Below are 14,497 nucleotides of genomic sequence, written 5' to 3'. Positions count from 1 at the left end.
AGGAAGCATGGACTGGTAAGAAGGTGAGTTATTCTTTTCTCAAGACCTTTGGTTGTGAAGCTTTTGCTCATATAGACTCTGAAAATGAACCAAGCTAGAAGCTAAATCAAAGAAATGTGTCTTTGTTGGATATGGCATTCATGAATTTGGTTATAGGCTTTGGGATTTTGAAAATCTTAAAATTGTTAGAAGTCGGGATGTCATATTCAATGAGAAAGTGTTGTACAAAGATCTATTGCAGCAACATGAGAAGAAAGAAGATTATTATGTAGTGTTGCATGATACTCTAAAAGCTGATGTCCCAGCCATTCCTCATGATGTGCAACAACTACAACAACAAATACCACACACACCAGTAAATGTTAGACAGTGAACGAGGAAAATTAGACCTCCATAAAGGTTTTCTCCCTCTTTGTATTCTATTTTACTTACTGATGCTGGTGAACCTGAAAGTTATGATGAAGTTGTGCAGGTGGATACTAAGATTCAGTGGGAGTCTGCAATGAAAGATGAAATGGACTCTTTGCTGAAAAATAAGACATGGGATTTGTGTAAGTTGCCTGCAGGTAACAAGGCTTTACAAAATAAGTGGGTTTATAGGTTGAAAGAAGATGAAGGAGGTAAGAAAATATTTAAGGCCAAGTTAGTTGTAAAAGGATTTGCATAGAAAAAGAGAATTGATTTTGATGAGATATTTTCTCCTGTTGTTAAAATGACTTCTATCTGTACTGTTTTAAGTCTTGTGGCTACTGAAGATTTGCATTTAGAGCAATTAGATGTTAAAATAGCCTTTCTTCATGGTAATTTGGATGAAGAAATCTATATGGCCCAGCCATGGGGATTTGAGGTCAAAGGTAAGGAGAACTTAGTGTGCAAATTGAAGAAAAGTATATATCGCTTGAAGCAAGCACCTCGGCAATGGTATTTGAAATATGACAGGTTTATGCATGAGCATGGCTATAACAAGTGTCATTCAGATTATTGTGTTTATTTTAAGAGCTTGGGTGATGATAGCTACATTATTTTATGTCTATATGTTGATGATATGCTTGTAGCTAGGTCTAACATGGATCATATTAAGGGGCTGAAATGCTAGTTAGCACATGCATTTTCTATGAAGGATTTGGGGGCAGCAAAAAAAATCCTTGGTATGAAGATTTGTAGAGATACGAAGAATAGAACCTTCACGCTATCTCAGGCTGATTATGTTGACAAGGCGTTGCAAGGTTTTTCTATGGAGAATGCTAAAGCTGTCAGCACACCTTTACCTGGTCATTTGAAATTGACTAAGGAGATGTGTCCCAAGACACAAGAAGAGGAGGATAAGATGTCCAAGGTACCCTATGCTTCAGCTGTAGGAAGCTTGATGTATGCTATGGTATGCACTAGACCAGATATTGCACATGCAGTGGGAGTTGTTAGTAGGTATATTAGTCATCCAGGATTTGAGCATTGGAATGCTGTCAAGTGGATTCTCTGATATTTGAGAGGAACATCCAATAAGTGTTTACACTTTGGGGGCTCTACTACTAATTTACAGGGCTATGTTGACTCAGATTTGGTAGGGGATATTGATACCAAGCAGAGTACTACATGTTATGTCTTTACTGTTAGTGGGGCAGCTGTGAGCTAGGTTTCTAGGTTACAAAAGATTAATGCTCTATCCACTACAGAGGCAGAGTATGTTGCTACTACAGAGGTAGCCAAGGAGATGATATGGCTTCAGTTCTTCTTGGAAGAATTGGGACATCCTTAGAAGGATAATTATTTGTTCACAGATAGTCAGAGTGTCATTCATCTTGCTAAGAATTTAGCTCTGCATTCTAAGACCAAACACATATAGTTGCGGTACCATTTCATTCGGTCAGTTTTGGAGGATGGACAGTTAAAGCTGGAGAAGATACATACCAATGACAATCCAACAGATATGTTGACAAAGGTTGTAACAAGGGAGAAGTTGAACTCCTCTTCAGCTTCGGTTGGTCTTTTAGACTGAACATGAATAAAAGAACAACAGAGTCCAAGGTGGTTTGATCCAGTGGGAGCCCCATGTGGTAGTGGTATTGGTACAGGACCAGACTCCAAGTGGGAGATTGTTGTTTAGTGTGGAGCCTGATCAGTCCCCAAGTGGGAGATTGTTAGATTATGGTGACTAATCAGGAAAGTACTGTACATACTTCATAAATAGTGGGGTTTGGGGCATCGCCTCAAAAAAAAAAATTTGGGCCGTGGTCGACATGGTAGCTGACATATTATGGCTGACATATGGCCGACATGTTTTAATCCTAAAATGAATAAAATACTTGTATAAAAGGGTTTAGGGTTAGGTATTTTCATTATGTTATGATGTGAAATTGGTTCTTGTGGCGGTATTGAGCTATAAGGGATTACAGATTGTAATTAGGTTGTAATCACTAGATTGTAATAAGATCAGACTTACTGTTTGTTGGACGTAGCCCAGGGATTAGGTGAACCATGTTAAATCTTGGTGCCTTGTGTTCATTTATATGTGATTTTTATTTATTTTTATGTTATTGGTTATATTTGCATGTAGTTTTTTATTTCTGTCTGTAGTTTATCCTAACAACAAACTTAGTGAGCACTGTCACAATCATCTTCCATTCTCATGGGAGATGATTTCTATTAAACCTACTCCATAATCTAAAAATATTTTCTCTAGGATCTAGGAAATATTGAAAGTCCTCTTTGTAAGAAACTTGAGGGTTTCTAGGTAGCTATTTACCTTTCTAGATTTAGTACGTTAATATTTGTAATCTTCCATATTAATTGTGTTGCATATTTATCACAGATTTTAAAAATAATAATTATTGAATTTTTTAATTTAGTTATTTTATTAAATTATTTATTTATTCAATTTTTTCATCACACAAGTATAACAACAATCCAAGAAACAAAAAAAAGTTGGTAATGTAATTTAACTCCAAATAGAGAGTGATGCATTTTTATTAAAAAAATCTCATCAATAACCCTCAAATAAAAGGTCAATTTTAGATGTTTTAAATTGGTCTATAATTTGACCAAAATACATCCTCAAATATTTTCCAAATCAGTTATATACATATTAACCTAGATGGAATAGCAACAAAGACATTGAAAATTTCAAGTTACATATTTCTTTTATAATGTTAACAATATTATGCTATATTCTATTTTTTTACTAATTAAATTTTGCAATGTGTTTGTGCAATCTTGAACTTTAATGGTCTACATTATATTAATATTTAGACATTGTAGTTTTATCATCTTTCTTATTGAACTAGTTGTAGTGTGCATATTATTGATACTTTCACTTTTGTTCATCACCTACTATTGATTTACCTTACATTAAATTGAACCTAAATAATAAATCATTACCTCTAAACCTCAAAAAGCTAAAATAGAAGTAGTTCCTGCAAAGGAGCTAATGGATGAAGATTTCTCTTTCCTACATGGTGGTAAGATGAAAATAAGGATAATAGTGGAAATAGGGATATCTTCTAAAATATCTTAGTGGGGATATCTATTTCTTCATAGTTTCTTTTTGGTCTCTAAATCTAGTATATTATTTTCCCTATGGTTGTGCTTACCTTGGGTAGTAAATACATCCTTCCTTGGTTAACTACCATTGAAATTGTCTTCAATTCTATTTTATTCTATTTGTGAGAAAAATTTTGGTTCTCCTTTTGTGTGTAGCCAAGTAGATTCTAAAATATCACTACAATCAATTAATTGATTAATCCCTATATAAATATTCAAATTTCATATTGCTAAATATTTAGGCTTTTGTCTTTTAACTTTTTAAATATTGGTGTGTGACAAAATAAGTTATAAAATATATTGTAATATAAAATAAATATAAATTATAAATATATATTGAAAAAATAATAATTTAAAGATTATATTATACTTTTAAAAATAAAATAAAATACAATGGATGTGTCCTTATTTACACACACACACACACACACAGAGATATATATATGCATAATAAGTTTGACCAATACTCTAGAAATTTAGATCAAAATCTTCTTAACACTACAATTTAAACATTGTATTCCACACCAATTGCAAACCTAATACTATTATATAATTTAAGGTTTCACTAATATAAATTTTAATGTCTCACCACTATTTGTGCTTTATGGCTTGCTAGTCTATTATACACAAAAAAAAACTTTAAAATGTATTATTAAAATAGAAATATATCTAAATAAAAGAAATTAAAATAATAAAACATACTCAAAATGTACATAATATTTAAATCTTAATTATTTTTAGAAGTTTAACCATTTTATTTAAATCCATGAACAATAGTTTTTTTTTTGTCTCTGGGGAAAATATTAACATCACCTTTTTCTTGTTTTTGTCTCTAGTTAACAAAATTTCTCTTAGGGATAATCCCCCTATCCATGTTTTGGAAGGTGTCTCAGGGATAATGAAAGCCCTAAAGTGTTAGAGTAATTATTTGTTCACACTTATTAATTAAATCACTTTGATTTAATTAAGTTTCCTATTACTCTAGTTTTCTTAAGCTATCTTGTAGGTGCATATAATTAATATTTTATTAATTATAATGTGCAACCGTAGCTTTTTTAGGCTTTAGGTTACCCGTTTCAGGTTTCAATCTCATTTTTTAAGGATTGATCTCTTTGTATTTTTCATTATGAAGATCCGTTGAATAATATTTTCTTTGTCTAAGTTTTTCAAATCAAACCCTTGCATCTTCTTGTCTTTTTCTTCTCCATAATAGGTTTTCTACATGCAAGTTTTCTTGGGCTTCATGGATTTGTTGTGTGCTTTTTCTCAAACCCTACAAGGTATTAGAGCTAGATCTATTGTAGCTTGTTCAATGTTTCAAGAAAAAGGGAGAATAAGGGTTTGGTGGATTAGATCTGATGTTTTTTCAAGTTTTTTTGAGAAACTAGGGGGCCACTGATTTTTAGAGCAGTTTGAGGCCAAACAGACATCACGAATGGATCCAGAAGGTGTCAAAACCCTCATTTTGCTATAAAATTTGTCTGTGAACTATAGTGCATTAAGAAAGGTAGAATATGAATGTGAACTATAGTGCGACAACCTATGAGGGAAAGAAGATACTTCTATTTTGAACTTACATATGGTATAAGGCCTATTTCATTTGTCTCCAAAATTTAATTGTATTCATCTGGGGTTTGAAATCATATTTGATATGTATTCTTCTGTTAGATCTCAATTAGTATATATTTTAAGTCAATAGAGTCTCTAATTATACTAGAGAAAATACTATAGCATGTAAGTTGGTAATTTCAAAGATACATTTCTAATTAAGAGGTGACATTTGGGCTATAGTGTGGATATGAGTGAGTAGACAAGTGGGAGATGTACATTGATGCAATGTTTTCAATTAATTAGATGTAAACTATTGTGATAGATACAATAGATGCAATCTAAGTGCTATACTTAAGTTACAAGAATAACTATAAATAACTATTAAATATTACATCTCTTGGTAATGTTTTTCAAGTGGGAGGGGGTGTTCTCATAAGAAATTCAAGGTATGGTGTGTTGGGTTAATATGCTATAAATATGGTAGTCCAGACTGCTTACATCGAAGAAATTTTAATGCTTTCTCATGGGGTCATGATTGTGCATGAAATGAGTTATAAAAAAACATGGTCAAAGCTGATGTCCTCAATGTTATCAATATTTTAAATCAAAAAGCTATTGTGGGCTACCAAGTTAGAGATATCATCATTAAAATGATGAGTTTTCTTGATACAATAGATGAGGTCTCTTGCCTACACATTTTTTTGTGAAGGCAAAAATGTTGTAGATTGGTTGGAGAATTTTGGTAGGTAAATATATTTTTTCAAAATCTAGGAAGATATTAATTATGGACCCATGAAGGCTCATGTGCTAATTTTGCAAGATATTTTCACATTTTTATCTGATGACATGTAATCAATGGACATAATGGGAATCATTAGTTGATGTTTTATTTTTTATTTGGGATCACATGGTTTTTTTCATTTCCCTTCTAGAGATTTCCTTTTTGGGTATCTGATGGTTCTTTTTCACCTACAATTTTGTCTTTCTTAAGCATTTCACTATGTTTCATGTTTACTTGATCATTTTTTGCAATTAGAAGGGAAGGTTGTGATTAGCTATGGGTGGTTAGCTGAATCAAATTGAACCTAATTAGTGTCATGAGTTTAAGAGCAACAATAGGGTATGATACATCATGAAGAATGGGGACATGGAGAAATATAGGGAGGGTATGTAAGATTATAACCAAGATTTATCATAGAAAAATAGAATTGTGGGATGATGGAATAGTCATTGTTGGGGACATCTCTTTTCTAGTTGTAGTGGAAAGCATTCTTGGAGTTACAAAGTTGAGCATGGAAGGATCTAAAATTTCTTGGAAGACCAAAGCTTCCTTTAAAAAATATTTCCAACCTTTTTTTACCATGGGAAAAAATTCTAAGACTAGAGAAATTTCAATGGTAGGCAACTCCTAGGGTATTGGAAGTGGGTAGTAGAGATCCTTATTAGGTTTGTTACACTCCAAGAAAGGTACATGCGCTAACATTCCCATCTCTTCCCTATGCTTAATCATTTCAGAAGGATAGTTAAATTCTATTTTCCTCTATGAATTTTCTCTTCTCCATCACTTTCAGTTGATAAAGCTATGGTCAAGTGTAGAGCCCCTCTTCACCAAAGTTTTCTCTTTTTTCTTTATGATTTTTATTGTCTTTTGATCACAACACTTGGCCTACCCCTACCCTATCCATTGAGATTAATAATTTTGTGTTTACCCATGTTTCTTCCTTGGCCAAGTTATTCTTGAATCCTTAAAATATTTCCACTATTTTCGGCATGAGGATTAATCATGCTTGCAAAGCCAAGTGTAGAATGCCTTGTAAAAGAAGAAACAACAAGATATTATGGATGTCTTTGATGATTCAATCTCTATTTCTTTGTGGTCTACAAAATCGACTTGGACCCCTAAAAATTCCACCTGTAATTTTTTCCTTGACATGCCTTCTACCAAATTTTTCCCACCCTCCCCTAAAATCCAACTCGATTACCTTGAAGACCTCCATATTCCTCGATCTTCTTCCCCTACCCTACTCCTTTAGGCTAGAGATGGTGGTATAGATTTGGAGGATCTAGCTCTCAGTTTTGATGAATTGTGCTTCTTTTATAGTAGATTTAAAATAGTTATCAAGTGACTCTACTTCAAGCTTCAATTTGCAAGGAGAAAGATATATTAACTGAAAGCCCTAGTTGAGACTGAAAGCAAGTAGGAGGACTAGATCAAAGGGGGGAGAGATGAGGTGATGTGGGAAGTGGGAAGAGATTTCAGGGAGAAGATGATTCACCAGGAGATGATGGAAGAATAAAATTTGGAGATTAGAGCCTGTGTTACTTCAGAAGAAGAGAACAGGTGATTCTCATTTTTGTTGCATCTTTGAAAGAGTATCAGGTTAAGCAAGGTGATCAAATTAAGGACTTGGCTATTGAGCAGATGAAAGGTCATGAAAAAGTTGAGAAGGCTATTGGCAAGATTCAAGTTGAGTTGGAGGAAAGTAAACAAAAAAGGAAACGTCAATAGGAAACTTGTGGTAAAGATGAGGGTCTTCAGCCGGTGACTTAAAAAGAGGTTGTTCTTGGGGATGTGGATTCATCTTGGCCTTCTAAACTACCTTCCTTCTTGGATAAGCCCAAGGAGTTGAACAAGTAGCAGTTTTAGATTGTGATTGTTGCACTAGATATTTATGATTTTTTTCAATTGCTGATCTTAGTGTTTGTGATGTTGCTATTATATATTATTTATACATTAGATATTAGTTATACACTAAAAAATTAGTTGTGTCACTCTTTATCTAATCACAACTATTAAACTTTATTTATACATTTTATAAATAATATTAAACATTATTTGCACTCATTCAAAACAATATTTAGAAACATCGATTAGTTTAATATGAATGTACATTTGTATATATGTCTGTTTGTAATCAATAATTGCCATGCACTATTTTAAGAATGCCACCCAATTTAATAATATTAGTGGTAATTTAGCTTTGAACATCAAGAATTATACATAACAGCTGAATTAAGTTACAAAACGTTAACTAACTAGGCCCTTATGAAATAGACAAGTAACAAGCAGCTACTTTTATGACGTCATGCCAGACGTACGCCGTTGAATATCGGAACGGAAGTAGACGGAAGAATGTGTTCGAATTTAGTGGAGCACAAACCTAGCAGGTATCGAATAATATTTATTTAACAACTTTGGTCTAACCGCTGCAAACGTAAGGCCGGCCGAATAATGGACGACAAGGGGACAGGTGTGGCCCACCCTGGTCCGGAAGACCCTGTTTAAATTATATAGGGGAAAGAAAAAATATACATACCTAGCACAAGATAAGTTTTGAAGTTTTAAAATATGTTTCCGTTGCATCAAATCCGACCGGCTATTCTCGGACTCAAGTGGTGTTCCATGCTACTTGTGTGTTTGGTGGGTCCACTTTCTATGTATTCATCTCCCTTTCTTTGTCTTACTATATCTCGTCTAGCCAGGCCATTGATATTTCTCTTTGTCCTTCCTCACGACCACAATGCCCTATTCTTTGTCTATTTCGATTGGATTCATTGTGTAATTTGATCTTGCTGCACGTAAAGCTCAAAATGCCAGTCTCAGTCTTGGTGTTTCTCGGTCTCATATTCATATTAATATTCATAATATTAATAATAATATAATTTTATAAGTTATGGTTTCTCGAGAGAGTTTTTAAATTAAAAAGCGACCAAAACAAAGGTGTTGGTCCTTACATTCAAAAAGCTGACAATTAGGATACACTGTCAGCGAAAACAAGCAGATAGCAGTCACTCTACAGAGAGAGTTAAGAGTAGAGGGTTAACAAATTTGTTACTTTGTAATTTTTATTTTATTTTAAAAGATTTCATGATTTTCATTCTTGAAATACACATTCGAATTATTTAATTTTACAATTAGGTTAAGGGTTTGTAAACACAAGCATACAATTTGATTGAAACTTTTAATAGAGACATTTTATTTTATTTTTAAATAGTTTATTAATTATACAAATATTCTTATCTGTTTGGTATAGTAAAAATATTGGTCTTAATATAATCAATTTGCTACAAATTTACTATAATTTCAAACAAGATGATTTGAATACATTTAATAATATCCATATCTATGTCACATCTTCATCTTCAATCTCATCCTCAATTGTCAGTGTAAATAAAGGTCTTCAACACAACCAAGATTTACAGAAGAAATGCATGACCTTCCTTTAATCTATAACCAAAAGATCAAGTAAAACAAAGAATATAGCATAAAGGAGGACAGAAGGGAGACGAGGATTCCATATAGAGAGAAAATGTCATATAAAGGAGGTAACAATAAAAGGGTATGATAAACAAAAACTCAACATGATGTAGAGAAGAAGGATCGTGTCTATCATTCAAACTTCTTTTTTTCCCATTTTTTTAGCTATATAGGTATCCCTACAACATAGCCTAGTGCCCAACCGGCCTTTACCTCGGTCTTAGAAACTACCAAGTTGAAGGCCAAAAGAGGTGAGCTGAGGCGAGACTAATCCTCTGTGGGTAGGGCAACAAGCTCGCACTACAGTCCCACTAGTTAAATGTGGAGAGAGTTTTGAACTAGGGACCATGGGGGTAACCACAACCTCAAGCCTCTACTCTAAAACTATTGTACCATAACCCTAAGAATAACTTAAATCCTAATGGATTGACACATATAAATGATAAAAATGAAAGGGAGTTTGTTCCTAATTTAATGGTTGGGATAGAGGAAACAAAATTATTATTGTTATGCTCATCTATCTTTAGACAATACATTAAATCTTATTATCATTTTAAAATATTTATTTTCATAATTATTTATATGGCTCTCTATTTTTTTCAGTTTTGACTTTCATTTATGTTAAGTTTGAAGTACAAAATTGAACTAAAAAATTAGTTGATGTATAACTGTCAAACTTATTGCTCTTAGAATCAATATAAGATAGTGAAGGAGAGCTACAAGCATTCAATAACTATGTATAAATTTAATCATATGTTTAGTAAAGGAGATATGTGATTTGAAGGATATTTACATAAAATCTATAAAAAACATTACTATACTTAGAACTGAATTATCATTTGTTCTTGAATGATAAAATGTGTGAGTTGAATTAAGAAATATAAATTTGATCCATAAAAGGAAGTCATATATACTTGAAATATTGATATGTACCTTGAAAATTCTTTAAGCCATCTACTAGGGGAAAAAAAATCATAAATAGTATCGTAGTCTTATTGATGCATTTCTCTCTCTCTTGGAATAAACTTAGAAATATTATTTTTAATTCATTTTAGAGAGATACTAAATACATTAGTAAATTTAATAAAATAAGATTTATTTTTAAAAAATTGCAAATGATTTAGTAATCACGAAAATTTCTTATTCTTACAATTGATTTTTACATCAAATATCATACATATAGTCTTTTTCAATGTATTTTATAGTATCTTTCCTAATTTACCATTTGATTTCTTTTTTTCTTAGTTCTAATATTACTAAATGATTCTTTGTTTTAGTATATATATGAATTTTCTTTATTTATTGATTATCAAACTAATTGCGAAGTATTCTTCTCCTTATATGACACCTTTAGTTAGTTACAACACAAAGGTTTCTCAACCTTTTTCCTAAAATCATAGAAAATGGAGAATTGTATTTCCAATTCACTATTCAAATAACAAAGAAAAGTTTTGACAATTTAATCTCTATGTCATACATTGGGAAAGGGTATTCTATTGTCTAGGGTGATCTACTCATACAAGCACCTTTTTTCTATAATAAAAGAAAATGGAGAATTTTGAATCCATAACTCTATCCAAATGATAAAGAAAGATTTTCACAATTTAATCTTTCTGTCACACATTGGAAAATGATTTTCTATTGTCAAGGGTATTTTAATCTTAGTGTATAGTTGTGATTTTATGATGCCTTTTGTATGTTTCATTTATTTGGAAACTTGCTTTTATAAAATGAAAAGGTCCTTTTCAACTGAATAAATATCTATTTAACCTTTACAATTTTGTTTTCCATTCTTAAAAATAATATTATAATAATAGTTCAATAAAATCTTTTAGTTAGACTAAAAATGATTATTATCTACTTTATTACATTAAACAACCAAGTTGGATATATACTTAAGTTTATTGGAGAAATTAGGAAACATTATAATTTTTCCCTATAAAACACTCACAATATCTACATCTATATATGTACATAGAAACATAAATATTTTTATATATTTACATAGATATAATTTTAAAGACATTAATGTAACAATGAATGTAATAAGACCAATCTTAATATGTTTTATCTTGATATGAATATAGTATCCTTACCACACTACTAAAAATAGTTTTAATATATTTATATTAAATTTTTTTTTAAATATATTTTTTTTAAATTTTTACTATAATGTAGTTTTAAAAAGTAATTAATATCGATACCATTCTTCCATACTAAAATTTTGAAATTGATACCAAATGCTAGGATTTCTATTGTAATATTTTATCGACAAAACCGATTAGTGAAGTGAATTATTTTATTTTTAAGCGATGCGATTAACTTCGCAATATACGCTTACCCAACTTGCGTCTTCAACACAAACTGTCTGTGGTGAAGGTCGTTTTGGAGTCACGCCATGGCCTCAACACGCCTATAAATACACCGCTCTTACGACGCATTCCTCACACATTACTCGACTGCAGGTTTTGAGTCTCTCTAGTTTCCCTCTTTCCCCTAATCCTCGTGTTCATCCACGCCCTTTAAGATAGGTTTTGTTTTTCATAAAAGACCAATATGTCCGAAGCCATGCTCAGTGATACCGCTGCAATCCTCATTGAGAACGATAAGAAAGCTCTGGACTTCATCGAGAATGTCACCATACATGCCGATGAGGTGCAGGCTCAAGTGCTTTCCGAGATTCTGACGAGGAACGCCCACACAGAATACCTAAAGCGCTATGACCTAAACGGTCGTACTGATAGGGAGTCTTTCAAAAGGCTCTTGCCAATGATTAAGTACGAAGATCTGCAGCCCTATATCTCGCGAATCGCTAACGGGGACAAGTCTCCCATCCTTTCCTCTCATCCAGTCTCCGAATTCCTCACCAGGTAAATAAACTGCGAATTTGGAATATAAAATGATTAATGTTCAGAAATGCTTTAATGTTTGTAGAGGAAGATTAATTATAAGTTTCATTTGTGCATGTGGTCTGATTGGCTATAACAGCTCTGGAACATCCGCCGGAGAACGGAAACTGATGCCCACAATTGAAGAAGAATGGGACCGAAGAGCGCTTCTCTACAGCCTTCTCATGCCTGTCATGAACCAGTGAGCCTCCTCCTCCCTCTAATCTTGTATTTAATGATATATGGGCGGGTTTTAATGTTGGGATGTGGTGTGTGGCAGGTACATAAAGGGGCTGGACAAGGGAAAGGCCATGTACTTCCTCTTCGTCAAATCTGAAACAAAGACTCCAGGCGGACTAGTAGCTCGCCCTGTCCTGACAAGCTACTACAAGAACCGCCGCTTTAGGGAAAAGCCATTTGATCCATACAACGTGTACACAAGCCCCCTGGAGGCAATTTTGTGTCCCGATTCCCACCAGAGCATGTACGCTCAACTTCTATGCGGCCTCGCCCAAAACAAACAAGTTCTCAGAGCAGGAGCCGTCTTCGCCTCAGGCCTGCTCAGAGCAATTCGTTTCCTGGAACAGTACTGGCGATCACTTTGCCATGACATCCGAGTCGGAAGCCCTAGCAAGGAACATGTGAGGGATCCTTCACTGAGAGAGGCCGTGAAGAACATATTGACTCCCAATGGAGAGATGGCAGATCTCATGGACGAGGAGTGCTCGAAGGAGTCATGGGAGGGAATAATCAAGCGGCTGTGGCCGAATACAAAGTACTTGGAAGTGATCGTGACAGGCGCCATGGCTCAGTACATTCCAACCCTTGAATTCTACAGTGGCGGACTCCCTCAGTTGTGCACCATGTACGCCTCATCGGAGTGCTACTTTGGCCTCAATCTCCATCCAGTCACAAAACCATCGGAAGTGTCGTACACAATCCTGCCCAATATGGGTTACTTCGAGTTTATTCCCCTCAGCAGCAACAATTACAACGAAAACATCAATAGCCAGCCAAAGGCTTCTGAACATCCAGAGCTGGTGGAACTCGCGGATGTCAAAGTGGGTGAAGAATATGAACTTGTGGTAACCACATACGCAGGTATGATATCAGAAAGACAAATTAAATGGAATAACTTTGTTGGCATGCTCATAATTGATTACCGTTATGTCTTAATCATCAACATATTTATTTGCTTTGTTTCGATACAGGGTTGTACCGATACAGGGTAGGAGATGTGCTTAGGGTTACCGGCTTCCACAACTCGGCACCGCAGTTTCGGTTTGTGTGTCGGAAAAATGTGATGTTGAGCATTGACTCGGATAAAACTGACGAAGTGGAGCTGCAAAACGCTGTGGACAAGGCAACGAAGCATCTGGAGAGTTATGGCGCTCGACTCATCGAATACACGAGCTATGGTGATGTGTCTTCAATTCCGGGGCATTACGTTCTGTTTTGGGAGCTCAACAGTTCGGTGCATATGGAATTGCCTTCCGACGTTTCGGAAGAGTGTTGTCTCACGGTGGAGGAGAATTTGAATTCAGTGTACAGACAAGGCAGGGCCGCTGACAAATCCATCGGTCCTCTGGAAATAAAAATAGTGGAAAGTGGGACATTTGAGGAATTGATGGATTATGCCCTAAGCCGAGGGGCATCTATCAATCAATACAAGGCGCCTCGCTGCGTGAACTTTGCTCCAATAGTCGAGCTTCTCAATTCCAGGGTCATTAACTCATATTTCAGTCCTAAATGTCCCAAATGGACACCTGCACGCACCAACTGGGATGCTTCTAAGCCAATTTAAACTTTCATCTGCATCACCGCACTAGGTCAATATTAAGGGTTTCCCATTTTGAATAATGCTTCGATCTCTATGTTTTGTGTAATTAATTGAAGCCAATCTTCACCATGAAATATTATGCAATAGTTTGAATATTTCAATAACAGACATCTAATGTCATTTGAATAAGTCACAACTATTTTGACTTCACCATATCTGCCTACTTTATGCCAGGTATATCATTCAGTTTGTTATTAACTAAAACAGATAGTGTATTCAACGATCTAATTAATTTTAAAGAATTTTACAGAAATTTGAGACAGTTGCTTGAATTTGTAAAAGTGAAAGTAAGAAAAAAAATATTATAGAATTCATTTTTGTTGGAAAAAATAATTGGCAAATACCTAATAATTTTTTATATTTTTTAACTTAATACAAAACTGAATTCTAATAAAACTATTATGGAGTTTTGAACCTTAATAG

The 14,497-nt window shown here is 33.9% G+C and overlaps 1 protein-coding gene across 1 annotated transcript; it reads left to right on the top strand.

Moving 5' to 3' along the window:
• The first annotated feature begins 11,810 nt into the window (after positions 1–11,810).
• LOC149561427 (indole-3-acetic acid-amido synthetase GH3.6-like) lies at positions 11,811–14,227 on the top strand. The gene is made up of 4 exons (XM_089825140.1): positions 11,811–12,216; positions 12,335–12,436; positions 12,515–13,335; positions 13,446–14,227. The coding sequence occupies exons 1-4, from the start codon at positions 11,903–11,905 to the stop codon at positions 14,036–14,038; spliced, it is 1,830 nt and encodes a 609-aa protein (XP_089681266.1). The 5' UTR covers positions 11,811–11,902; the 3' UTR covers positions 14,039–14,227.
• The last annotated feature ends 270 nt before the right edge of the window (positions 14,228–14,497 follow it).

The sequence above is a fragment of the Cupressus sempervirens genome, chromosome 4 (assembly GCF_028749045.1).
Source record: "Cupressus sempervirens isolate cs-2001-9-10 chromosome 4, ASM2874904v1, whole genome shotgun sequence".
Taxonomy (NCBI): domain Eukaryota; kingdom Viridiplantae; phylum Streptophyta; class Pinopsida; order Cupressales; family Cupressaceae; genus Cupressus; species Cupressus sempervirens.
The sequence above is the reverse complement of the archived record's forward strand: the minus strand, read 5'-3'. Positions and strand labels throughout refer to the sequence as shown.

Bases quoted from the DNA above. Each gene is read 5' to 3' on its own strand.
- LOC149561427 (XM_089825140.1), top strand. From the start codon at position 11,903: ATGTCCGAAGCCATGCTCAGTGATACCGCTGCAATCCTCATTGAGAAC. The intron at 12,217-12,334 runs GTAAATAAACTG...TGGCTATAACAG, and splicing joins GTCTCCGAATTCCTCACCAG to CTCTGGAACATCCGCCGGAG. The intron at 12,437-12,514 runs GTGAGCCTCCTC...GGTGTGTGGCAG, and splicing joins CTCATGCCTGTCATGAACCA to GTACATAAAGGGGCTGGACA.